The sequence below is a fragment of the Diospyros lotus genome, chromosome 15 (assembly GCF_014633365.1).
Source record: "Diospyros lotus cultivar Yz01 chromosome 15, ASM1463336v1, whole genome shotgun sequence".
Lineage (NCBI taxonomy): Eukaryota > Viridiplantae > Streptophyta > Magnoliopsida > Ericales > Ebenaceae > Diospyros > Diospyros lotus.
Window position 1 is genome coordinate 31,501,093 of NC_068352.1, and position 26,558 is coordinate 31,527,650.

At 34.0% G+C, this 26,558-nt stretch overlaps 3 protein-coding genes across 4 annotated transcripts in view; all 3 read right to left on the bottom strand.

Annotated features, from left to right (window-relative positions):
* Positions 1 to 22,218, bottom strand: part of LOC127792678 (probable glutathione S-transferase parC) — a 58,623-nt gene extending 36,405 nt beyond the window's left edge. The window contains exons 1-2 of one of the 2 annotated variants that reach the window (XM_052323301.1): positions 21,793 to 22,218; positions 21,568 to 21,651 (exon numbers count right to left, since the gene is read on the bottom strand). In XM_052323301.1, the coding sequence (XP_052179261.1) occupies positions 21,568 to 21,651; positions 21,793 to 22,122 (414 nt within the window). In that variant the 5' untranslated portion in view covers positions 22,123 to 22,218. Of the gene's footprint in view, positions 1 to 21,084; positions 21,652 to 21,792 lie in introns of those variants that run through there. The other variant, XM_052323299.1, reaches the window with a different exon arrangement.
* LOC127792681 (probable glutathione S-transferase parC) lies at positions 6,047 to 7,537 on the bottom strand. The gene is made up of 2 exons (XM_052323305.1): positions 7,072 to 7,537; positions 6,047 to 6,643 (listed from the first exon to the last, which is right to left on the bottom strand). Exons 1-2 carry the CDS (start codon positions 7,387 to 7,389, stop codon positions 6,302 to 6,304), a joined length of 660 nt encoding a protein of 219 aa, XP_052179265.1. The 5' UTR covers positions 7,390 to 7,537; the 3' UTR covers positions 6,047 to 6,301.
* A 1,484-nt stretch (positions 22,219 to 23,702) lies between the features above and the next one.
* On the bottom strand, positions 23,703 to 25,302 carry LOC127791461 (probable glutathione S-transferase). Its single transcript, XM_052321355.1, has 2 exons — positions 24,948 to 25,302; positions 23,703 to 24,391 (listed from the first exon to the last, which is right to left on the bottom strand). The coding sequence occupies exons 1-2, from the start codon at positions 25,263 to 25,265 to the stop codon at positions 24,041 to 24,043; spliced, it is 669 nt and encodes a 222-aa protein (XP_052177315.1). The 5' UTR covers positions 25,266 to 25,302; the 3' UTR covers positions 23,703 to 24,040.
* Positions 25,303 to 26,558: the final 1,256 nt, after the last annotated feature.

Below are 26,558 nucleotides of genomic sequence, written 5' to 3' on the forward strand. Positions count from 1 at the left end.
ATATATTAATCAATCAAGACAAAAGCAAGAAACCAGGGTTTATTTGTTGACTATAGTTCCAGAAATGTTTTCTATTTTGAAATCAGGAAAATTGACAAGTTTGGGAATACTAATGCTCATTTCAACCGTCCTGAAAGGAAAAGGAAAACAAGCCTCTACACCATGAGATGAGATAGGGTCTCAGTTGGAAGGGACAACCTGATATATGAGACTCTCATAAGCTCAAGAATACAAAAGTAATTCTAGTCTATTATAATTGTAGGAATTGATATGTTATTCGCATCGAACAATCCTATGTTGCCCAACGCAAATCCCGAGGAGGTAGGCAACGTGGGGGGAGAGAGTAATTTTCTGGGACAACTTAGTATTTTTTTTTTTGGTATTTCCCATCAGTGTGTTATATAATATGAGATTGGTTGATCTTATTGGACAGCTTAGTAATTTCTCTTTTTTTGAGTATTATCTTGTCAATGTGTTATATAATACAAAGGGTGTGTTACCTTGCCTGTTTGTAATGAAATGAGTTGGGTCAAACTTTATTTTCCTTCTCTTTTTCTTACTCCCCTCTCTGCTGTATTGCCGACCACCATCATTTGACTCTACAAAAATAAAGACTATAATACAAATGAAAATTTTTTAATTAAGAAAAATAATAACATAAATGTAGTTACAAATTTAACCTTATCACCATCAACAACATGGCTTCTCTGGAACAAAAAAAGTAATAATAATCAATCAGGACAAAAGCAAGAAACCAGGGTTTATTTGTTAACTACAGTTCCAGAAATGTTTTCCATTTTGAAATCAAGAAAATTGACAAGTTTGGGAATGGAAATGCTCATTTCAGCCGTCTAGAAAGTAATTATAGTCTATTATAATTGTAGTTTAAGAGGATTGATATATTATTCACGTCAAATAACCTATATTATCTGACATGAGTCTCACTTGGGGCGGGGGGGCATAACGCGGGCTGCTAGGGAGAGAGTGTTGGGGGTGGGGATAAGGCTTGTGTCGGGTAACATATCAATTCCATATAGTTTAATTGCAGTTATTATTTACAATTAAGAATAGTTATTTATAGTGAAATAGTAAAAAAGTAGTGGAAATAGTGATAACTACCCTACAAAACTATTAGATGGCTTTGTATATAAAGGTATAACCCACAATGCTGATTTTCATCACATTAGAATTGAATGAAAATTTCTAAATTCTCGTTGGTTCCTCGTTTTTCTATTTTTCCCTACTTTTTGTCTATTTCTCTATCATGTCTTTAGTTTTTCCCCTATTATTCTATTGTCTCTCCCTCATTTTTTTTTTAATTCCTCCCTTAATTCCTATTCCATCTTCAAAGGAAACACTACTTAAATCTAGGGTCCTGACATCATGACATCAGAGGTAACCGAGGTATAAAAGGCCATCAACCATAGCTAAATGGGTAATAAGAAATATTCTCTCACATTAGCCATTCTTTTGTTTCCTTCTTTATCCTAAGCCAACCTCACTTCTTATACTTAAACACCGGAGAGGCTTCTTAGAAGCACCAAGGCAGTTATTCTCCCACATAGGATTCAGGCCATTTTCCTGAAGGTGCGCCCAGCCACATCTTCAGGATCATAATAAATTCAAGAAGGCACAGCACAAACCCTAATATTAATGTTTTTGACATCTAAGTGTATGGCAGTTCTCTTCTAGCACAAACAAAAAGAGAACTGCCATCTTTTCATACACCCCATCAGTCTACTCTCAACCTCTGGCAAATATTCAGAACCTATTAACACCTAATAGTGATCAAAACGCCAAGCATAATGCAGGACATGAGGTCTTACACAATCTATCCAAACTTTTAACTAAAGAAATTAATGTTCAGGGTGCAACTAATCCAAACTAGTGTTCTGGACTCATTTCATTTATAAACCATTCTTTGGCAGTATATGATGCATATCTGAATTAATGAAATACAGAAGAATACTAGCTTCCCAGTAGATGAGAGGACAATTCCAACTATTTTTTTCATTTTCTGTTCCATTTTTTGGAAGTAAAAAGACTGAATTAATATAGATCCAAGATCACCATTCCAACCACATTTTTATGGGAAAATTCAATGCATCCATAAAAGGAGGATGGTATACCAACCTCCATAGTTGCAAATGAGAAAAAAACTTTCAACAATCTGTCTAACTCGGCCCTTTAATCTCAAGTTTGACCAGTGAGGCACCCATATACCAATTGATGAAATATTAGGAGAAGAAAGAACACAAAACCAGAAAAACCAACCTTGGCATCAATGAAGTGTGACAAGTGTCACATTCCAAGGTAGTATTTGTAATTTTGATTTTAGTTTCTATTTTTAATTTCTATTTCTATTATGACTATTTCTCAGTTAAAGGATGTTAGAATATTTTCTCCTTTTGTCCTATAGCTAAGGTGGTTACAACCTTTGTACTGTAGTTAAAGTGATTGCAAATGTGAGTCTATATATTAAGCCACGGTCTGATATTGGAATTCATGAATGATATTGATGAATATTTTGTAATTATCTCTAATCTTCTTTGTCTCTCTGTGATCTCTTCTCCCTTTCTCTCGAATACTCTTATTTTCTTATTGTTTCTCTCTAAATTCTCTGCTAATCTTCCAAAATTCCCTTTCACATCATAGTTCAACCCTAGGGGTGTGACAACCGATATCAGAGTAGCTAGGTGATTCCCAACCAATCAGTTCATACATTTAGGTGAGCAACAAATTCCGAGCAATCAGAATTCTTGACAGTTTAAGACAAAAGTGTACATTGATTAGGATTGGTGAGTTGGAGATCACCTGGGTGAAGACCACTAATTTGATTTTTCCAACAAATTGGTAGCAGATGAACCCTAGACCATCAGGGCCCAAACTCGGCCCTCTTCTTAAGCCCAATCCCAGCCCTCCCTCTGGACCCAGCCCTGGCCTAGCGCTAACCTACCATGACATCATTGCGACTCTCACTTCTCATATCCCATCCTCATTAATGACAGATTTCATCCACATTAATGAGGGTCCCGTCGCCACGGGCACTGGATAGCCAGTCCCATCACCTACAAACGCACGTCTCATGCATGCAGGAGTACATCATCTCCTTCTATATCAGTCAGCTCTCTTCAGAGTCAAGGTATGTTCTCACCTCTAACCTATTGATACACTACCTCATCTTACTCTCTTACTCACTCGACCGTCGAAGTGTTTGCAGGTGCCAGCCGCCTCCCAGATGGACTCGTCGCAAGAGCCCGCGCCCCAACTCCGATCGTCCTCTTTTTGGTAAAGAAGGAACAAACCCAATGATGACAGAAGGGACACAGATAAAATAATTGAAGTCACGGTTGGATGCGATGGAACTAGGCGTTTGACAGAACCAAGAATAGATAGAGGGGAGATTAGAAACGATGGAGCTTGGCCTCCACCAAACCCAAGAAGAAGTGAGTCAAGGCTGAGCGAAAACGATGGTAGTGGAGAGAAACTTGAGAGAAGATTTCACCCATCTTTGAGAGAAATTTTTAGGGTTTGGGCAACAACTAAGCACAATCTTGACCCTGTTCTCCAGGCTTCCGAAAGGAGCTTGCCAATGAATTTTTCCCTAAGTACCAACCTAGCTTCAATACTTGTAGGGGGTTGATTTGGACGTCACACTCTAGACCAAGCAGTGGTAAAGGAGCCACTCGAGTTGAAGACGGAACCAACGGTGAAGGGTGCTGAGGCCCATCAAAATCCGATTCCTATGCCAATACTTGACATCCCAGTGTTCGAAAGAGACAGCCTGAGATGGGCTCTTCGCATGTGTGAATGTTTTTTCTTTTTTTTTTTTTTATCAATATGGAGTGGCGGAAGAGCAGAAGGTAAATGTAGCGACGATATACCTTAATAACACTAGGGATATATGGTTTTAAGGGTGGAGTCGGGGAAGAACAATCTTAAGTTGGCTGGAGGTTGTAGAAGGACGGTGTAGGAGATTTAGAGAAAGGAAGATGGTGGGCATTCCAGAAGAATTTAACAAAATGTGCCAAGATATCTGAAGTTTATTATGCCAATAAAAAGACGTTCGAATCAAAGGAGGATAAATACTGAGCTTAGATTCTCCGAGAAGAGGATTGTGGAGTTAAATATTGGTAGTTATACTTCGAAACTAAGCTGGATGAAAAGACACATATAGGCTCACTTAGTTATTGATTTGTTGACAAAAGACATGTGATAAGATGAGATTGGTTAATTTTTTGGGACAACTTGGTAATTTTTCTTTTTTGGGTATTTCCCCACCAGCGTGTTATATAATATGAGATTGGTTGACCTTATAGGACAGCTTAATAATTTCCCTTTTTTGGGTATTATTTGACAAATGTTTTATATAATAGAAAGAGTGGGTTAACTTATCTGTTTGTAATGAAATGAGTTGGGTCAAACTTTATTTTCTTTTTTTTTTTCTTTTTCTTACTCTCCTCTCTGTTGTATTGCCGACAATCATTTGACTCCACAAAAATAAAGACTATAATACAAATGAAAATTTTTAATTAAGAAAAATAATAACATAAATATATTTATAAATTTAACCTTATCACCATCAACAACACTCTATAAGTTTCGACACCATTGTTGTTAAATTCTGATTCAATGCATACGATTTTATGTATCAGAGATCCCTTAACGATTCAAATCGCATGCAAAATCAAAATTGGGGTAAAATTTCATATAATCAGGATTTAAATTGATAAAATCGGAATTGTTGTTTTTCTTTATATTAAATTATGACTTAATGAGAATTTATAATATACATGAACTAATATTTAGAGTTTTGACTATGAATGAATGAATGTTGATAAGCGATGGATTTAAATATAATATTTAAAATTTTTATATTATTTAATATTTTTAAAATTAATAGATAAAATAATTTTGAAATAAATACATATATTTGACTTATAAGAAGAAATAATTAATTTATTAAATCATATTAATTCATTTTTTATAAAATCATAGTATTATAAAAATATATTTATAAAAATTAAAAAATATTTTTAACTATTTCTAAAATCTTACAATTTTATAATCTAATTTTATCGATCCTTTTTTAATTCTATTTAAAATCTCGATTTTCTGCTGCGCCAAGAGCAATCCTATATCGGGCATTCCAGTCCAATAAGCAGGTTTTCCCATTCCCATGGAGTTGCTCGCCTAGGCTGCCGTTGGCCATGTACTCATACAACAGAACGTTCGAGTCTTGGTGATAGCAGAAGCCATGGAGCTTGACAATGTTGCGGCGCCTAATCTTTCCAAGGGTCAATATCTAAGCTTGGAAGCTGCTATCAACACTAGCTCCTTCTCCGCGAGATTTCAACCTCTTAACAGCAATCACGTCGCCGCTACCCATGACAGCCTTGTAGACTGTACCGCAGGCTCCCCTGCCTACAACCGCACTTTCTGAGAAATTCCCGGTAGCTTCCGCGAGGTCCTGATATGTGAAACCTTCCTTTGGGAAGTAATAATTCTCTAACACATTGGATTTCGCTTGATTTTCAAGTGCAGCAAAAGCAGGCTGCCTGCCTCTTATAATCCAACAAACACATACTGTCAAAACCAAAGAGATCAATCCCACAATCACAGAATTTCCAGTTCTCCAACCGCACCACCTAGAATCTTTGGTGCTCCCTTCCCTTGGCTATATGAAACTCCTCTGGTGCTGTCATGTACAGCTCTGGTCATATTAAAGTCTATAGCGTTCGCCAATAATCAGTCCATTTTATTAGTGCAATTTTCACTTTTCTGCAGAACAATGCATATAACTGTGCCCACTAAATATGGCAATACGTTTGGGTCTCTCTTCAATCAATCCATATACTTTTTAGATGGTTGACACTATAATGACCAGTTTAATGTGCAGACCTCAAGGGTCGAGTATTTCAATCCCTTTCAATTCTTTTGTCACACTTTGAACTATTTTCCTATACCTTCCCATATTTTCCTTCAATTCCAAACAATGTCACCAGGGCAAGAGAACTTGCCAGACACAATTGAAATAGCCAAAAAATGAAATTGAAACAGTAGACTGCTTGAATTTCTCAACATTTTCCGGGGAAATAAACACTGCTTCATGCAAAGCATACACACAAACACATAAACCACTGTTTAGAAAACAAAAATATTTTACATGGCCTGTGCCCAGAACACACATTTAAGTGTATCCATTTATTAAAGAGGAAAACTAACACGTCCTCAACAGCAAAAAGTTCAAGAACTTCCAGAGCCAATCAACACCAAACTTGAAAGCACCTCAAATCCAGAGTTAATCAACACCAAATTTCTTTCTGAGCCCCACAGCAAAGTCATAGACCTTGTGGGGGTCGGCCAGGGACTTGGAAACACTCTCCCTCTCCATGCACCTCTTGGCCCAAGCTATCAGCTTGGGGCACTCTGCCTCTATGTTCAAGCCCCCAAAAGTTTCATAGGCATAAAACCAGCAGTAGAAGGTCACCAGGGCTATGTCCACGTACCCAAATTTCTCCCCACCAAAATATGGCATCTCCCCAAGTGCTCCTTCCAGCACTTTCAGGACATCTACGAACTCCTTGGCTTCCTCCTGTTCCTCTCCTTTTGTGAACAACACCTTCCTCAGAGCACCATACAACTGCAAGCAATTTCACAAACATTTTATGTGTTAGATAACTCCTCAAATTTCATTTTGATAGAAATAAAGTTCCTAATAATCCTACGTTAAGTAGAGATAGAGATTGATGTCAGGTTGTTGCCTATTGTCTATGAATAAGTCGCCCGTTAGACAGAGAATCGAGTTCTGTGATCAGTCTGTTATCTTAGATTATAGAAGACTCTTGAGTTTTTCAGTTTTCTATGTGCAAAATTTTATTTTACTTAAGTTGGTGAATTATCTAATTATTGTGGAATCATAGATGAATGCATCAAAGGTGAAGCACACTACACATCTTTGTGTAATTTTTTCTCTCAATTTCTGTGCTTAATCAGCCACATTAAACTTTCAATCACCGTATATCTGCAAGCAATTTCACAAACACCTTGCGTGCACAATCAGAAGCGTACCTTTTGGTCGACATAGTCAGCCCAGAATCTGGCCTGGGCTCTCTGGTAAGGATCAGAGGGCAAGAGTGGGTATTTCTCGTTCCAGACCTCATCAATATACTGAACAATTATAAGGGATTCACAGACTGGTTTTCCATTGTGGATGAGAACAGGGATCTTCTTGTGAATCGGGTTCATCTCCAGTAGGAGCTGGCTCTTGTCGGTCAAATTCTCCTCTCTGTACTCGTACTCAACGCCCTTCTCTTTCAGCGCAATCATGACCCTCATTCCAAACATGCTCACCCATGAATTCAGCAGAACAACCCCATGAGAAGCCATTGTCGAACGCCTCAACAAAGGAAAGAACCCAGATGAAGCTCCGGTGAAGATGAAACCGATGTGGTTGGATGGATGGTAGATTCTAGGTGGGCGATCGGTATAAAGAAACTGTAGATGACCTCGGAGCACGGCAAGCGGCAATTAATGAGATTAAAATATCTAGCTGCTTCTGGGCTCCTGTTATTGGCCGCAAGCTGACGGTCAAAGTTGCTGTTGGTGATGGATGCCATGACGAAGGAAGGAATCAGAGAACATCAAATCGATATTAGATTTTTCTTTCAATAATGCTCTCCATGTGGAGAAATATTTTTATTGGACAATACCATCTAGAGTGAGGATTTATGTCCAATCGAGTATATAATAGAGGGGGTAATAATTTTAATATTTATCTCTAATTTAGAAGAATAATATTATTATTTCATGATTTTTTTATTTATTCACTTATTTTAATTACACTTTATGATCTATTTTTAAAAATTAATTTAATTTTTATATTTTAATACTTTTTACATGATAATTTAAATTTTTTATTATTTTGATTATTTCTCTAAATTTATATTTTTTTAAATTAATTAACTCAAAAATATAAATATAAATGAATATTCAAAATAACGAAAATTTTAAATTATTATACAAAAAATATTAGAGTATAGAATTTAAATTAACTTAAAAATAAGATTAAAAAATATAATTAAAATAATAAAAATTTTAAATAATTAAACAAAAAATATAAAATATGAAAACAAAAAATATAAATTTAGGAAAGCAAAAATATCTTCCCTTTCCTTTTCATGGGGGATGGTAAAAGAAAGCAACTTCTTTTTATTTTCTATTCCAATGATACTTGCTGACGGCATATGTATGCAATAATCTCTTTTTCACATCTAGGGTTTTTAAATTTGAAATATATTTTAATTCGGTTTGGTTCGGTTCCATCTCTTATTTATTTATAACTTTTTAATTAAATTTTTGATCTAATTTAGTTCCTATTCTTATATGAAAATTAATTGTAATTAAAATAGTCTTATTATTTATTAATAGAGTAATACTAATCTTAAGCAGTAATAAATATGTCTTATTTTTAAAAATTAAATATTTTTATTATTTGATAATAAATATATATTATTTTAAATTATTTAATTAACTAATAAAATTATTTAAAAACTAAATACAAGACGTAAAGTGCATTTATCGTCGCTTAACCATTATTTTTAGGGCAATAGTTAATATTACAATTGTTAATAATATAATATAAATTAAAATTTAAAAGTTAAATATATATTACATATATATTTAAAAATTAAACTATACCCTTTCTTAGAAAAATTACATTGAAAAAACAAATCAAGACTAGACTAAATCGGTCTGGTAACGACCTTAATTGGTTTAATCTTTAATCTATAAATTATAAAAATCACAATTTCAATTTGAGCAAAATCAAATAAACACTCCTAATAATATTTGAGAAATATTAATTTTTTGTACAACATAAAAAGGGTACGACATGAAATATAGTATTTTGTAACGAGGATATGTCAAAATTTAAATTACAAGGTTTTAAACTAAAATCATTACAAAAAATCAACGTTTTAGCAACGAAAAATTCTGTTGCTAAAATATAAAAATGCGTCACTAAAAAATTTAGCGATGGATTTAGTGACGGGCACCTTTCCGTCGTTAAAAAAGACATCGCTGAAATTTAGCGATGGAATCAGCGACGGGGGTTATACCTGTCGCTAATCAGTGACGGAATTAGCGATAAGGTTGACCCCGTCGCTAAATTTGATTTTTTTTTATTTTTTAATTTTTTAACGATGGGCTAAATTTTAATTAATTTATTTTCTTATTTTTTATTTTTTAGCGAGATTACCCCGTCGCTAAATTCAACCCCAAAATTCAAAATTCAATGCACGCCAGGCCCCAACAACCCCTAATGTGTGCCACGTGGCCGCTCCTCTACTCGCCATGTGGCAGCGCGGGATAATATTCCAAGCAATTATCTAATGCTCTCAACAAGATTCGAACCCTCAACCTCTTATGACCAAGTTTCGAACGCGATCCAACCAATCTAGAAGCTTTCTTATTCAATGATATATATAAAATATATTTATACTATTCTTTTTCAAATATTTCAGAATTATATTTATACATCAAAATTTCTCAAACTTATTTAATGATATTAATTTTAATATTTAATGTTAGTAAAGGGAAATGAATTTTAATTTTATTTTTATTTTATTATTAATTTAAATAAAACTTTATTAATTATTATATTAGAAGTGAAAAATTATGTTTTGATTTTGATTTTAATTTTAATAATATATTTAAAAAATTATTAGTTTAATTTTTACAAATATTAATGTTAGTAAAAATTATTGTGATATGTTTAAATGTAAAAATTTTTATTTTTTATTTTTTTTTATTTTTTAGTGACGGGTTGACCCGTCGCTAAATTTTAATTTTATTTATTTATTTATTTAATTTTTATATTTTAGCGACGGTCACTAAATTTAAACTTTTTTATTTAATTTTTTTAATTTTTAGCGATGGGAAATACCTCGTCGCTAAATTTAAATTTTTTTATTTTTTTTAATTTTTAACGACGGGAGTGACCCGTTCCTAAATTAAAAATTTTTTATTTAATTTTTTTTTATTTTTTAAAAAATAAAAAAAATTAAATAAAAAATTTTTAATTTAACGACGGGTTACTCCCGTCGCTAAAAAATTAAAAAATAAATAAATAAAAAATTTAAAATTTAGCAACGAGTCACTCTCATCACTAAAAATTAAAAAAAAATAAAATAAAAAATTTAAATTTAGTGACGGGGTATTTCCCATCGCTAAAAATTAAAAAATAAATAAAAAAATTTAATTTAGCGACGGGCTCAACCCTGTCGCTAAAAAATAAAAAAAAATTAAATAAAAAAAATTTAAATTTGGCGATGGGCTCAACCTCGTAGCTAAAAAATACAAAAAATTAAATAAAAAATTAAAAATTTAGCGACGGGCTTACTTCCGTCGCTAAAAAATTTAGTGACGAGTATTCCGTCACTAGATTAAGAAAATATTAAAAAAAATTAACGACATAAATTCCGTCGCTATCCGTCACTAATTAGCGACAAAATAATTTTATCTTTAAATTTCGTCGCTAAATACGATTTTTTTTTTTTTTTGTAGTAAATTATGTCATATGAAGTCTCCATAAAACTAAAGCATAATTATATGAAGTCTACTTAAAATTTATCTTTATCTTATTATTTTTTAACACCATAACAGTTTGAGATAATGCGTGGATATTAAAAATCAATCGCATAGAGATTAAGACGTCACAGTTTGAGATAATGCGTGGATATTATTTTTTATCTTTATCTACTTGTAATTTTTTTGGGCCAATTTAATTAAAAATGAGTTAAAAACTCGTTCATTGCGTCAATAATAGGTACAAATTAACATAATTTTAAAAGTTTTTAAGTAAAATTGGTATTTTCTCCAAATATATATTTTTGTATATCAAGTTTTAATATTAAATGTTTGGTTTCAGTTTTAGATTTACCATCACTTTGAGTGGTCTCACGTCATATTATTCATATCAAAATGTGATATTTCTTTGTTTTGTAAAATATAACTATTATGGGCATTTTTTGGACCACATTTTACGGGTTGAAAATGGCCCAATCCTTCTAAAGCCCAGTAAGCCCTGGGTTGTAAATATCAAGGAGAGGTCGCTTTTATTGGATTTAGATTACGGAATATCCTAAGTTGCAAGACAAGCCGTCAGGCTACTCAGGTTGCTGGCTGTATTCTCACCCTGTAATTAAAATACAAAACAAAACACAATAAAAAAAATTTATATTTTTTTCTTTATTTTGGTGAGAGATTTATACTCATCAGTGTACGAGTGCAGTTGTAGTCTAAATTTAAATTTATATTTTTTGGATGAGTCCAGGTCGTCCACTGAGAGATTTATTTATGGCAAAAGAAAAAGAATGTCACACACACGCACACGCATTTGGATAAATTGGCAACAAGGGTTTTTTTTTATGGATTTTTAGATAATAGATACTTAGGAAATAAAGCAAGGTAGAAGTTAGAATAAACGCTAAATGTGTGAATATGAAATTGGATAATACTTGAGTTAAGATAATTTCAGCGTCAACCTGTTGATTCCCAAATTTTAGCAGACAAACTTAGTAACATTAATTTAATTTCAGATATGAGGGTTTGTTATTAAATACAATTAGAGATAATAATAGTTCTAGTTTAAGCAATCCCCATACATGATATGTGGAATTCTAATTTAATCAATTAGCATAAATCCAATTGTAATTAATACACAAAATAACTAAATCAATCATCCGGGTTTGGGTATAATAGCGTTTCTTCTAGTAACTCATATGCGTGATATGAAAGCTCTAAGTTAGGTTTACGCTCTAATCCAAACCTAGTGATTTCTCAATAATTAAGACACATTCATACCAAAATTTAAATTAATGTTACTCATTTGAAGCGCAACTTTCTTTGGGAATCATTGGCGTTGGATACTGTTCTTGCCTTAACCCAAGATTAGATTTTGCTACTCATCTCCATTCGAAAGTTAATTGATAGTAATTTAAATGACATAATTTAAATAACAAAATTTAAATGACAGGAATTAAAATAATAGAAATTAATCGGCCATTTAGACGGTGGATAATTAAAAGACAAGAATTAAAATTGTAGAAATTTAAAAACATAAATTAACTTGCCATTTAGGCGGTGAATAATAAAGTAACAATAAAGGACATAAGAATTTAAAAGAAGAAAGAAAGTAAGATCACAAAAGAAAACAATAGAGAAAATAAGAGAGAACAAAAACAATTTTCAAAGAGAGAATTATAAGAAAACAACTAAATTTTTATTCAAGAATAATAATTACCCTTACAAATGTAATCAAGTGAGCTATTTATAGCCCACAAGATGCAATACAAACCATACAATTTCAATTATTTAACTAGACATAATTATATCTAATGGGCACTCACACACTTAAAGTTAAATGGATTTTAACTAAAATACATACCTAATAAAGCACTCATAAAGTTAAATGGATTTTAACTATAATACACACCTAATAGTTAAATGAATTTTAACTAAAAAACACATCTAATAAAGCACTCATAAAATAAATATTTAAAAATAAAAAAATAAATTTTTATAATTGAGTTTTTGATATTCATTAGGATTAAAAATAATCCTTGGGCCTTCTCCAAAAAATGTCTTCCATGGGTTGTTCAAGTTAAACCTTAATTCTTCATGGGATTTAATTCTTCATGAGCTTTGATTATTCATTCTTCTTCATGGGCTTTTAATTCTTCATGGGTTGGTTTTGAATTCTTCATTCTTCTTCATGGGTTTTTAATTCTTCATGAGTTGGTTTTGAATTCTTCATTCTTTAATCCAATTTGAGTTTCCAAGCCCACCTTCTTCATGCCTACAAGCAAGCAATTGAGTGTTATTAAATTATATATTATATATATTTATATGATATATTATATACTTATATATTATATCGATGCTCCACGCATGCACTCAATTGAGTATATGTATTATGTTATATTATATATATATATTACACATAACTATTCAATTAAATCAATTTAAAATCAAAACATAGGTTATAATTATAACAAAATTTTACAAAATTAACTTCTAATCAGTCGCGTCATGAAGAGATGATGAATTTATCGAAAATGATTAGAGAAAAAGTCAAATTTCCTAATCTAAGGCAAATTAAATACCTGTTAATGTGGAATTTGTTCCTGATTATGTGAAACTGATAAAGAAACATTATTTTCATGATATTATCTTTCCATTTTAGATTTTATTCAAACTGTAAACACGCTATACTATAAATAGGGGTCAAAAACCATTGTATGGGTACAAACAATAATATACTGTTATTTTGTCAAAATAACCAAAGGGACAGTCTTGAATTAGGCATTATTCTGGCTGAATCACGTAAAAATTTCTTTGAGTACTTCTTCTTTCTTTCTTTTTTTATTGAAATCGTGTTTACTTTCTCAGTGCGAGCAAACAAATCACGATCGACTGATTCTCAACGTCACACCAACTTTATTGAATCGCATAAAGATTAATAAGATATAATTAACATTACGTTACCATCATAACATTGAGCGAAATTCTATTCGCAGTCACGATTTTATTCTCTGTAGCCACTTTTCAATATATCTAAAATTATCTCAAGCAAAAATTCAATTTTACACTTTATCTTTAATGCTCAACCACCCAGATTAAACAACCACCTGATATCACACTTTCTTCAATCGGCTAAATTTTGTAATTTCTTCTCATTCGCCATCCGTAGCAATTACTTATTATTTCATACCCACCATCCAAAATTGAAAAGCTATTTTCTCCTCAAGTTCACTCATTTCTCTTGTTTCACACCCACAGCCATTTTCTCTCAGAATATCAGCAAGTCGAAGTTAGCCATGGATTACTACACTCAAATGTTGACGACAAACTGAGGAGAGTTTAACGAAGAAGATAACAACTACTCAAAAAAATAACATCACACACAAGTAAATCTAAATCTTGTATGTATAAGTGTGTGTTTGTAAGGGTTTGGGAAGCTGGAAGCTCTAGAGAATCCCTGATTTTTTGAATTAGTGTGTATGTAAATATTGTATGTATTAATAGATTTTTCGAATTCCAAAATTTGGGAAACGCGTGTATTTCTGAATCCTAGGGTTGGGGAAGCACAATGTTTCCTGAATCTTGGTGTTTCCCGAATCTTGGGATTCAGGAAACACTGTGCTTAAATACCGTGCTTCTCGAATCTTGGGATTCGAGAAGTCAGGTTTTCGAATTTTTAATTGATGTTTTATTTTATTCATTTTTTTCTGAGATAAGAAAATTGATTTTGCAATTTACCAATCATTTGATATTATTCAACAGTTCACTACTAATGAGGTATGATAGATTTTTAATAATTTTTTTTAAATTATTATTTTAATTAAAAAAAATATATCTAAATATTTTTTTCTATTAGCTCTTTGGTCCTAGAGATACACTGATTGGATGGGATAAGAAAGTTGGAAAAGAAAATGGAATTGTTATTATGATAAAGAGTTCAGAATCTGGGGTCCTAGAAAAAAATTTATAATTCGTCTTGCTTGTGAACGTAGTGAGAAATATAAACCATTAAAAAAGAAAGAAGAAATAGAAAAATTAAAATACAAATACACAGATTTGAAAAAATATCATTATCCATTTGAATTACTCGCCACTACAAAGTGATAAATTTGTTCCTCTAACAATTATAAGCATGACATGCAATATAGATTTAATAAATTTTTATCAATAAATATAAATATTAAGTATAAAATTATCAATTACTTATAAATTATATATACTCACATCTTAATTCAATAAAATTTCACGAACATATCTAATTAAAAATTCAAGAATAATTTATTAAATAAATATTAGACTCTCGATTACTTTTAATCTTAATAATAATAATAATAATAATAATAATATTATTATTATTATTATTATTATTATTATTATTATTCTCATAATATATATATATATGTTATATACATATTGCACTGCAAGTAGCATTATGTAACTTAACTACAGGTGGCAGTAAGTGTATCATTGCTCACTTGCTCAAATTGCAGCAAATTAAAATAGAGGGCTCTTCGCAAATTGAAACGTGTAATATAATATATTATATTATGTATAAAGTGAAAATTAAGTGTAATATTTTGAAATTTAAAAATAAATAATAATTATTCAAATCGGTATTTGAGAATATTATTGAATATTTGAGAATTTAAGAGTAAGTATTTATTTATGTGATTTTGAGCAAAATAAAGAATTAAAGGTAATTAGTTAAATTATTTAGAAATGGTTAATCATTATTAATTATCGTATTTGTGGTTATTATTGAATATTTGTGTGTTAAAAGGAAATATTAATTTATTTGGGTATTTGGAGACTTAAGGAAATGTTTATTTATGTTATTTTGAGAAAATAATTATTTAATTGGGAGTATTTATGAAAATAGAAAAAGAAATTAGTTTAGTGAATTTTCTAAAAATTATGGGGTGAAAGTGAAATAAGGGGTAATTGTGAGTAGGTGTAACTGTAAGTTTTTAAAAGTATTGGGGTGCCTTTGCAATTTCTGGAAAGTGAGATGGGTATTAGTTTAAAATTAATGGGGGGCATAATATGTATGAAGATGTGGCTGGATCAAGCGGTTGCGCGCACGAGAGAAGAATGCGAGGTGGCAGGTTTGAGGCTAGCCGTGTGTGTGCGCAATAGAAGTTTTGCTGGAATTTTTCCAGCCTATGGAAGCTAAAACGGTGTCATTTCAGCAAGGCGATGGGCAGCCAATTGCACGATCACGTGCCGCGTGCTGGTGCGCCCGCGTTACTGCCTTCTTATCCTCTATTTTTACTCAATTTTTGAGGTCAAATTGGCCATGTTTTCTGCCCATTTTTACTGCTATGTAAGGCTTCAATTGAAGCTTAATTAAAAGAGAATCAGAGAGCGTTCGGGAGAAGGAAAAAACGCGAAGAATAGAGAAATTAGAGGAAAAATTTTTGAAGTTGATTTTTACTCCGTGTAATTGAAGATCTGAAGGGCAAGGTAAGTTAATCAGCTTGTATTAAATATGTTGGAAATGTATGCCCTAAAGACACATTTTGTTTAATTGGTAATGATGTTTCTTTTAGTCAGTTTGTGGCACATACATTATTTGCATTTAATTGTTGAAAAAGTGTCCATACTATTAAGTAAGTGATTCATGTGATGGGTCGTTCTTCACAGTTAGGCATGAATCATGGGTACTTAATAAGCAAGAAAATATTACTTTTGATCTTTTGATAGAACTGGGCATTCTATCATGATAAGATCATTGTACAATAGATCCTAATGGAGGATGGCTTGCCTTAGCCAGTAAACAGTCCGTTTACTCTAATTGTACAAGCGCATTTGGAATGCGTAGAGTGGACCTGTGATAGAAGCTAATGACAAAGTACTAATTATCATGGAGCTAGTCTATCACTGCTACTACGTGGACGAGTACTCTAATACTTGAGTATTAGTTGGTGGTCTAGTGAACCTAGAGCTATATTCTTAGATTCACTGTAGGTGAGGTTTATCAAAGATCAATAATCTTTTGAGTTGGGAGTATGGTTTCTAATTAGCTAAGACAGACTAATACAAGATAGTTTCTGTGATTCACCCCCTTGTGATTGTCCAAGAATAATCAAATAATCCAGGGCCCTGGGAACGTGACTTAAGAGTGTGTGCTTCTGGGTAGCTCCCAGTGATAAGCAAGTACATTCGAGTAGTCACGGATTATTGGACTAGTGATCTAAGGATGGTAGAAATCATTTAGAGAGGTGTTAGTACATTATTCCTTTCTAAATGATGGGTGTTACGCAGAGGGGTATTTTCGTCATTACACTAGTAGGTCAAAGACATTGCATATGCAAAATTATTCGTGGGGTCAGTGTTACCATATGGTGATAGTTGGAACACTTAGAATGACAAAATATAACTACTAGGTAGAAGGGATATTTTGGTCATTTTAGTAGCCGTGAATAATTTGTCTTTTGGTCCCCGGGGTAGCTCGATATAACTCATGTATTATTTAATACATTTGGCTTGTTGGGTGAATTACATTGAGAGGGAATTATTTTATTCAGAATGGTCCATAATTAATTGGGCTAGAATAAAATAATAGTTAATTAGTTTTTAATTAATTAATTGGGCTAACCCAATTAGAAAATTAATTAAATGGACTTGGCCCATTAGAGTTTGGCCCACTAGGGTTTTAACCCTAGGGTTCTCCCTATATATTCTCTCCTTGGTTGTTTTTCATCCAAGTCGATTTTTACTCTTCTTCACCGAAAGAGAGGCCACGAGTTTTGAGTCATACCTTGGAAGATCGAAAGAGAGCCTTCAAGTTCTGATGCGAAGGAGCCGAAGGATTGCAGGACAGCCGTCGTCTCCACCACGAGAAGAAGCTCCCGCCCATCCTCCGCCTGTCGCTTCATTCCGTCTGGTAATCCGTAGGAAAAGTAAGTTTCCTAGATTCTAATCAATACGAGGAAAGTTTTTATTTAAAAACGCTTCCGTTGCATGCTATGTATCCTCGTTATGATCCTTCAAAATATTCTCTACGGATTAAATCATATGTTTACGCTGTGTTTTGATTTATTTTAGTGTTAATATTATTTTGTAGTGCGTGGGCATTTAAAGCCAAAAATCTGCAAAATAAGGCAAGTTCTCTTTACCTTCTAATTTTAAGTGACCTCTTATACCCGTAATAGCTTCGATTTTATACCGATTTAGTTAGATTATTGGCGATTCGCGTATGGGTTTTATATCAAAGTTTAGTTTCATTAGTAAAATTTATTAATTTGCGCAGCGACTGAGCAAGGAGGTGGAACCTTCTATTAAAAGGCAAGCTCTTAACCCTCTCCTCGCGTTATTTATTTCCCACGAAAGTCTTCGAGATTTCTTGTATTTTAAACCCTCCCTCACCGTGACTCGATTCCACGCATTAATAATGCAAATCCGTGTGGCCATTATCTTATGTCTTATATGTTAATAATGAGTCTGTTGGTGATTAAATAGGTTAAGTAGATGATGTTTTGGTATCGTTCATTCTATCCATTACAGAGCTTCGTATCGCTCCGTTTTCCTTATGAATGATACCGAACCCGATGGGTTAGGTTCTTAGAAGAATCAGTATGATTTATGGGTTATGTTAAAGAGTTTAATTGGAAAAGTAAGTGGTTCATTTTCATGTTTATAGGAGATGAGAATGAGAACGGTATTATGATGTCCATGAGATTATGTGCATGAAAAGTTATGGAGAAATGTTGCGTAATGTTAAGTTTAAAGGATAAAGTTTATAGTGTCAGTAAGTGTGTCTAAGGGTATGGGGTACAAAGCCACTGACTGTTGACCGTGGGTCGTGGCAATTGATAGCTGGATGTATGGGCGCCAGTCATCGGTTGTTACGATAAGGGTTAGACGACCAGAAGAGTTGGTACTCCAGATTCCGGCCTTGATATGATGTGTGTGCTACAAGGGGCTGGGTTGCATTCACTTGGGGACATGCTTTATGTGTGATGGGATGTGTGAGCATTTGCACAACCCGGTTGGTCTAAGAGCCAATTTGGGTACCCTAGGCGAACATGTGCATTTAGAGCATGCCGCATGTGTGTATTCCTATGTGGGCGTAGCAGGGTCTGATTCTTGGTACCTTATCATCACGTTTATGCTACAGAAGCCATTGCATTTCTTATGTGTTGCATTACATAGTTCTATTGTTACTGTTATTCTAGGCGGGAGTATCGTGCTAGGTGTTGGGAGTACCGACTCATGTGAGCTTCGGCTCGGCTTAGATATTAGCTCGGAGTTGGCCCGAGGGAAGACCAAGATCGCGAAAGTATATGATAATGTGATGGATGACAGGAAGAACACATGAGGGTATGATGGGTATCAGGAAGAGCATGTAATGAATATCAGGAAAAACCGACTAATGTCAGGAAAAAGCGAGTCTTTATGGAAAATGATATGGTAGCCTATGTTAGGCTATGACAGGTTTGTATGCGGGACCTAGGTGCCAATGTGTGACTTATGTGGGCCCCTGGTTCCTTATGTGCAGTTAACTTTATGTTATGCATGTAGAAGTAAGGCACATATGGATCAAGACATGGTGTGGTTGCATTGGCATGAATTGCATGGGGTGTCATGGGAAGAGTCCAATTTTAAATCTATAGCCTTCATTTCATGAGCTTGCTGAGTCTCGCGACTCATGTTTCTTTTACATCATTCCAGGTAAGAAAAACATTTGTGATAGCAGGTACGTTCAGCGGGGTTTGGGTCCAGACCGTTGAGTCATGATAGCAGGTATAGAGCTCTCTCGAGACTAGCTCCTAGGTGTCATTGTACTTGTCTTAATGTTAATGCTTTATGTTTTGGGATATATGTGTATTTTGTAAGCCAAATGGGCTCACGGTATGAATGTTTATGTAAGAACGGCTATGAGATACTATGTGATGAAAAAAGGGATTATGATTTAAATAAGGGTTGTTTGCAAGTTATAGTTGTGTTATTGTTCGGTATCACTCAATAATAACCATTTTACGGATCCTTTATGCGCACGGAGGCTCTAGGAGGTGGGTCGTTACATTGAGAGTCTCCAAACTTCAAGGTTCGAAGATGGCCAGCGCTTCCGAACCCTGGAGTTCGAAAGCGCAGGCTGCCTCCGAACTTCAGGGTTTGCAAGCATCCAGCGCTTCCAAACCCTGGAGTTCGGATGCGCAGGCTGCCTCCGAACTCCACGTTTCGAAGGCGTTAAAGGTGCTAGAGGCTGATCCAAACAGTAGTGTTCGAAGGCCGCCACCTCCTTCGAACTATAGGGGTCAAAAGGGCCGGCCCGGCCCTACCCGAGTCGGCCCACGGGCTTTTTAAAAGGGCTGGGCTGGCCCTTTTCCATGGATAGGGCCCGGCCCACGACCCCCCTACAAAGGGGCCGGACCGGGCCGGGCCAGCCCGTGGGCTAGAGGGCCGGGCCGGGCCCTTAGCCCACAAGGCCTAGCGGGCCGGGCCCGGTCGGCTCGGCCCTTTTTTTTTCGTTTTTTTTAAAATAATTTTTTTTAAAAATAATACATATAATATATACATATATAAATATCAAAATAATACATATATAAAAATTAATTTTATTCATTTTAAAATATTTTCAATCTTAATTCTAAAGTTTTAAATATTATTTCATTATTTTATATTTCAAAATTCTATATGCCTTATAATTTTTCTTGTGAATTGATATGAAAAATAATGTACATATAAAAAGAATAATGTTTATTTATAATTTAAATATATAAAAAATTTAACTTAAAAATTTTAAATAAATTGATGGCTATTATTTATATATATTGCGAAATTAATTTTTTTATTATCCAATATCAATAATTACTAAAAAATAACAAAATTAAAAAAAAATGAATAAGGGCCTTATGGGCCGGGCCCATAAGGGCTCAACGGGTCACGGGTCGGGCCCTTAGACGGGCCGGGCCGAGCCGTGGGCCTAATTTCTTTGGCCCAGCCTGGCCCCCCAATGGGGGCTGGGCATGGCATGGCCCGTTTGAACAGTAACGGGCCGGGCCAAAGCCCGGCCTGTCACGGGCTGGGCCGGGCGGCCCACAGGCTGCCCGGCCCTTTTGACACCTCTACTTCGAACCCAGCGACCACCGCCACCGCAATATATGGGGTATGTGAGAGAGGGTAATTTTGTAATAAAAATGGTTATGAAAAATATTTATTAAATTCATTTTAATTATAACTGCAAAAAGCAAAAACATAACTGTAAATAGAATTTTCTAACATTGAATGGCCATGTAATCCCAATTGACAAATCTTAGGACTTTTGACATTTAACCTAAATGGTTAACCAAATCCATTCCGCTTTTTTGACTTGTAGAATTAAAGGCCATGTGCATCTTCTTTTGAAATTAAAAATAATTTTATCATATGCTCATAAATCATTCTTCTTGTATGATGTAAAATAATCATTCTTCTTGTATATTTATAAAACAAGTGATAAAGATAAAAATAAAATTATTTATAACAAGAGTAAAGTAACGTCTATTAAAAATAAAATTCACGAAGTGCAATTAAAATAGTTTAAATATATAAAAAAAAGACTAATTGATGCACTAACGAAACAAAGATGGATCACCTGATAGATGCTTCAAGCAAAAAGAAAAAAATAACTACTACTGAACTCTTATCCCGCTATTTTAAAATAGTTATATGAATTTTGATTCATGGGTCATTTTTATCGATATTCTTATTTTTATAAAATTCAAATAACTAATATCAATTTTGTTTAATGCCGAACTTGTCATTGACATATAAAACCCACTCATAGACTTTGAGAGGGTCTGGAAGGGAGTTGGACACAGTCTCCTTCAGCAAGCACCTCCTAGCCCATGCCACCAGCTTTGGGCACTCTGCTTCTATCCTGAAATTCCCCAGGGTCTCAACTGCATAAAACCTGCTGTAAAAGGGCACAAGTGCAATATCCACAAACCCAAATTCCCCTCCAAAATATGGCTTCTCCCCAAGCTCTCTTTCCAGCACCTTGAGTGTCTCTATCAGCTCTTCCTTGGCTCTCACCTGTTCTTCCCCTCTGTTCCTTGTTATCTTCCTCATTGTGCCATAAACCTTCACAAAAAAAAATAAAATAAAAAAAGAAAATAAATTAGAACTAAACAGATCCAAACGAAGGCTGTTTATAAATATGACACGATATTTTAATAGGTGCTAAGCATCCAAATTGAACTTTTATCGAGAGAACGACCCAACCTTCTGGTCAATGAAATCAGCCCAAAATCTGGCTTTGGATCTGCTGTAAGGATCCGGGGGCAACAAGGCAGGCTTTCCATTGAAGACTGCTACTTCATCGATGTACTGAACTATATTCATGGATTCACAAATGGGCTTTCCATTATGAATCAGAACAGGGACCTTCCTGTGAACTGGGTTCATCTTCAACAACAGAGGGCTCATGCTGAACAAATCTTCTTCCCTGAGCTCGTACTGGTTGATGCCCTTCTCTGCCATGGCAATCCTGACCCTTGCCCCAAAAGGGCTTGCCCACGAATTTAGAAGAATCAGTTCGTCTTTCTCATTCATTCTGACACAAACCCAGTTCAAAATTGCTGAGGAATTGCTCTGTTTGATGGCTCCGAGACAGATTGGTGACTTCTAGGGGGGAGAGGGAGGGGGGGCTAAAGTGTATTTATATTGAATTTGGAGGATCTCAATTTGAAGAGTCTTGGAATTGTTTCAGGGCGTTCAATTTGAAGTTTGAGAGCTAAAACCACTGTGACCTCATTGCTTTCGAAAGAATTAAATTTTCACATAATTTTTGGAAAATGCTAAATATTTAATTGTTAAGAATTATATGATTACACAACTAATAATATTATAAATACCATCAATGATATTGATTACAAATTTTATTTTCCTATAATTTGTAAATTTAATAATACTAATAAGGTGGTAATTGATATTTTTACTTACTATTTACAAAAATAATAATATCGTTTAGATTTTTATACTTTAATATTATTAGTAAATTTTAATATTCATTTTTACCATTTATAATAATAAAAATTTCGATCCTGGATACCCTGAAAGATCTTTTTATTTAAATGCATTTTTTAAATCTTTATTTTATGTTAAAAACTTTCTAAAAAAATAAAAGTCAAAGACTTCCACAAATCAATTATGATTTGATTACGACAATGACCGAATCAAGGATTTGATTGAGTCATAACACTAATTAATTAATCATTTTTCTTCATTGAACAAAGACTTCATCACATAGATGAAGCAACCAATTTTATGATTCATTAAAGATCAGATTTTTTGTTGGGTTTCTTTCTGTCGGCTTATTGACTAATCATATGTGTGTCTATATATATATATATATATATATATATATGCATCTTTTTATTTTTTATTTGTTCGGTTAGTTAACTAGAGAGATGTGAAGTCTTGTGACATTAACTTTAAGTATGATAAGGCTAAAAATTTTCAATGTCAAATCAAAGACTATATAAGTTCATTTAGAGTTTTGACTTTTTTTTTTTTTTTTGTTCATTATAAACAAATTTATATATTTTATTTTTAAATAAAAAAATATTAAATAATAAGTAATATATATAGAATTTGATATGGTAGTGATGTTGTTAGGAAGTTAAGACCTAACACACCAATTGTTGAATTCATGTAGAAGAGAACGAGCAAATCAAATAGAATAACACAATTTTCTCTTGAGATTTTACTTGGGATATGATTACATAGTTGATTTAAGAGCAGTTAAAGATCGCTCGTGGCATACTAAGCGAGATGACAAGTCTAAGTATTCTCTTATGTCTTCATGTTGGTTTTTTGAGAATAGTCCATATGTGTCTTGTGGATACGTTTAAGTAGCTTTCTTGATTAGCCTACATGTTTTGTCGGAAATTGATTGATGAATGATTAATAACTATCATCAGTTAGATTTTAGAGTTAAGAGTGAGATAATTTATCGATTTTATAAATCCACTATTCGCAAAGTGAATTTCTACTCTTTCATCTTACTTCTACTCTTTCATCACTCATAAATATAGGTAATCCGTCATATCATTTTAAAATTGTTTCCAATTTTAATTTAGGATAATATTACAACATTTATTTTGCATTTGATTTGTGACAGTCAATGGAGCTGATCCAAAACCTTCCTCTTTGCTAGCTTTATCAATGTATTTTGAATCATTAATAATGATTCAAACATGGGTTTTCTATTAATTGTGGATCAAACTATGCTTTAAACATGCATAAATTGGTGAAACAAATCACTATAATTGACATCAAACACAATGCACTAAGAAACTGTCAACAATTCAAATGAAACACTGAAAAACAGACAGAGCTAGCTGGGAGCCCCACTTTATTATGAGCCACTCTTCACAACAGCAAGACGACAGAGGGGAGTGAGAAGGGCCAAGACATTCGCACCATTCATAAGTGAGATCATAACCATATCTATTCCAAAGCAGATCTTCTACTGGCTGGGCATGAGCTTCTCTCTGAGCTCCAAAATGAAGTCAAAGAACTTGTGCTGATCAGGAAGACACTTGGAAACACTGTCCCTTTCATTGGTGCACCTGTGAGCCCAAGACACAAGTTTTGGGCACTCAGCCACCATGCTGAAGTTGCCAAAATGCTCATACACACTGAACCAGCTGTAGAATGGGATCAGTGCCACGTCCACAAAGCCAAAGCTGTCGCCCCCAAAATAAGGCTTCTCCCCCAGCTCTGCTTCAAGAACCTTGAAGCACCCAATTAGCTCCTCCTTCGCTGCTGCTTGGGCTTCCCCTGTGGCTAGCCATACCTGCCTCCCCGGACCATACAACTGCAAATCACAAGATGCACAGATTAGGGTAGAGGTCAGGAAGAAGATGTTAGGTAAACAACTCCCATACCACTCGTTAGGATTGGATTTCGCATATTACAAACATGAATCAAAAAAGAAAAAGGAACATAGAAAATTAATGCACTTTGGTTTCAATGTGTATGGGATAAATCCGCTCAATCTGTAGTTTTGTATAGAGAAACAACAAATACCATCCAATCCTCATAACTCCAAATGACTCCTCGCACGCCCTGGGAGCTCTATTTATCTAGTTATGGCCAGACACTGCATCCATAATTCAGGTGCATCATATTCATCTCATAGATTATTGGTAACTTGGTGTGGTCAATGAACCCCTAAACTATAGGGGGCCTCTATACCGACAATTCTAAAGGAAACTAGGTCTCCCATGCCCATTCATATCCCCTAACAAATCAAACAGTGTCCGTCTCAGTCAAACTTGAATTTCAGCAGTCTTAACTAACGAAAGATTATATGACAAGTAAAATGGTGGAGAGATTCAACAAACACATGGACGTCGTTCCAGGATTCTCACCTTCTTGTCAATGTAATCGGCCCAAAACCTGGCTTTGGCGCTCCGGCTAGGATCGGAATGCAGCAAAGGATACCCATTCCTCCAGACTTCATCAATGTACTGAACAATGAGGAGCGACTCGCAGACCGGCCGGCCGTTGTGAATCAGCACGGGCACCAGCTTGTGAACGGGATTCATCTCGAGGAGAAGGGCGCCCTTGTTGAAGAGGTCCTGCTCCTTGGTCACGTACCCATGAATCCCCTTCTCGGCCAAGGCGATTCTCACCCTCATCCCGAAGGGGCTCGGCCAGACGTTCAAGAGAACCAGCTCGTCCGCCATTGACGTAGCTAGCTAGCTGTGTTTGCTTGCTAGTGGGTTCCAGTGAGTATTTATAGAAGATATTTGATGGGCCATGGCTCCAACACGGAAACTGCGAAAATTTCCATTCACTGTTACTGGGATATTTTGCCGTTAGATTTTCTTTATTTCTGGGTTGGCATCGGGATCTGTCATTGCGTGCGTCATGTCTCTATATTATCCATTCAAATTTCTTCCCGTTTAATTTGTTGTCTACTACATTGACAATGACATTTTTATAGCGAGATTTGACTCTTGAAAAAGTCAAACTTCTTTCAAAAAGAAAAGTCAACTCCTTTTTGCCTGCATTTCACTTCAAACCATAATGGCTGCTAGTAGTTTGCATACTGGGAATGATATTTTGTGTAATGTAAAAGGTGCATGATGTTGTAATTTAAAATCAATAACCACAGCTTTGTCTCAATACGAACGCCAACAACAAAGGCAAGTAAGTTAGTTCTTCCAATATAATTTTTGATACTCAAGTTAATATAATAAATAAATAATAAATATGTATAAACACCACGAATCTTGTGATTTAGCTATAGGGATTTTGTGATAAAGGCAAGATAGCTGAGAAAATCAAAGTTATCATCTTCAAAATTCTTGAGCTTAATTATCCTGACTTAGAGGTGAATTTCTCATACTACATAGACATAGACTCAAATTTGTCGGAGACGAAATGAGTCATAATATTCAAAGTTATCTTCGATATTCACGTGCTCAATTATCTCGAGTTGGCAAAAAGATTATCGAACTATATGAAAATAACACTGGTCCTGGATTCTTTAAAAAAGAGATGAGGGAAAATATTTAAAGTTTATTTTAATCACTCTTATGTTCAGTGATCTAAATCTAGTAAAAAGTTATTTGAACCAGACGAAAATAAATACAAAGCTTAGATTCTCCAAGACGAAGATATAAAGTTAGATGTTGATAGTTATACTTTAAAATTAAGTTGGATGAAAGAACACATGTTATCTCTCTATTATTATTATTTATTGATAAAGACACGTGACAATATAAAATTGGTTAATTTTGTAGGACAACTTCGTAATTTTCATTTGTTTTTTTTTGGGTATTTCCCCATCAGTGTGTTATATAATATGAGATTGGTTGATCTTACAGGACAGTTTAGTAATTTCCCTTTTTTTGGGTATTACCTGGTCAATGTGTTATATAATACAAAGAGTGTGTTAACTTGCTTGTTAATTTGTAATGAAATGAGTTGGGTCAAACTTTATTTTCTTTTTCTTTTTTTTTTCTTTTTCTTAC

Excerpts from the sequence above, each read along its gene's own strand:
- LOC127791461 (XM_052321355.1), bottom strand. The coding sequence starts at position 25,265 with ATGGCGGACGAGCTGGTTCTCTTGAACGTCTGGCCGAGCCCCTTCGGG. Across the intron at positions 24,392-24,947 it reads CCGATTACATTGACAAGAAG|TTGTATGGTCCGGGGAGGCA; the intron begins GTGAGAATCCTG and ends TGTGATTTGCAG.
- LOC127792681 (XM_052323305.1), bottom strand. The coding sequence starts at position 7,389 with ATGGCTTCTCATGGGGTTGTTCTGCTGAATTCATGGGTGAGCATGTTT. Across the intron at positions 6,644-7,071 it reads CTGACTATGTCGACCAAAAG|TTGTATGGTGCTCTGAGGAA; the intron begins GTACGCTTCTGA and ends AATTGCTTGCAG.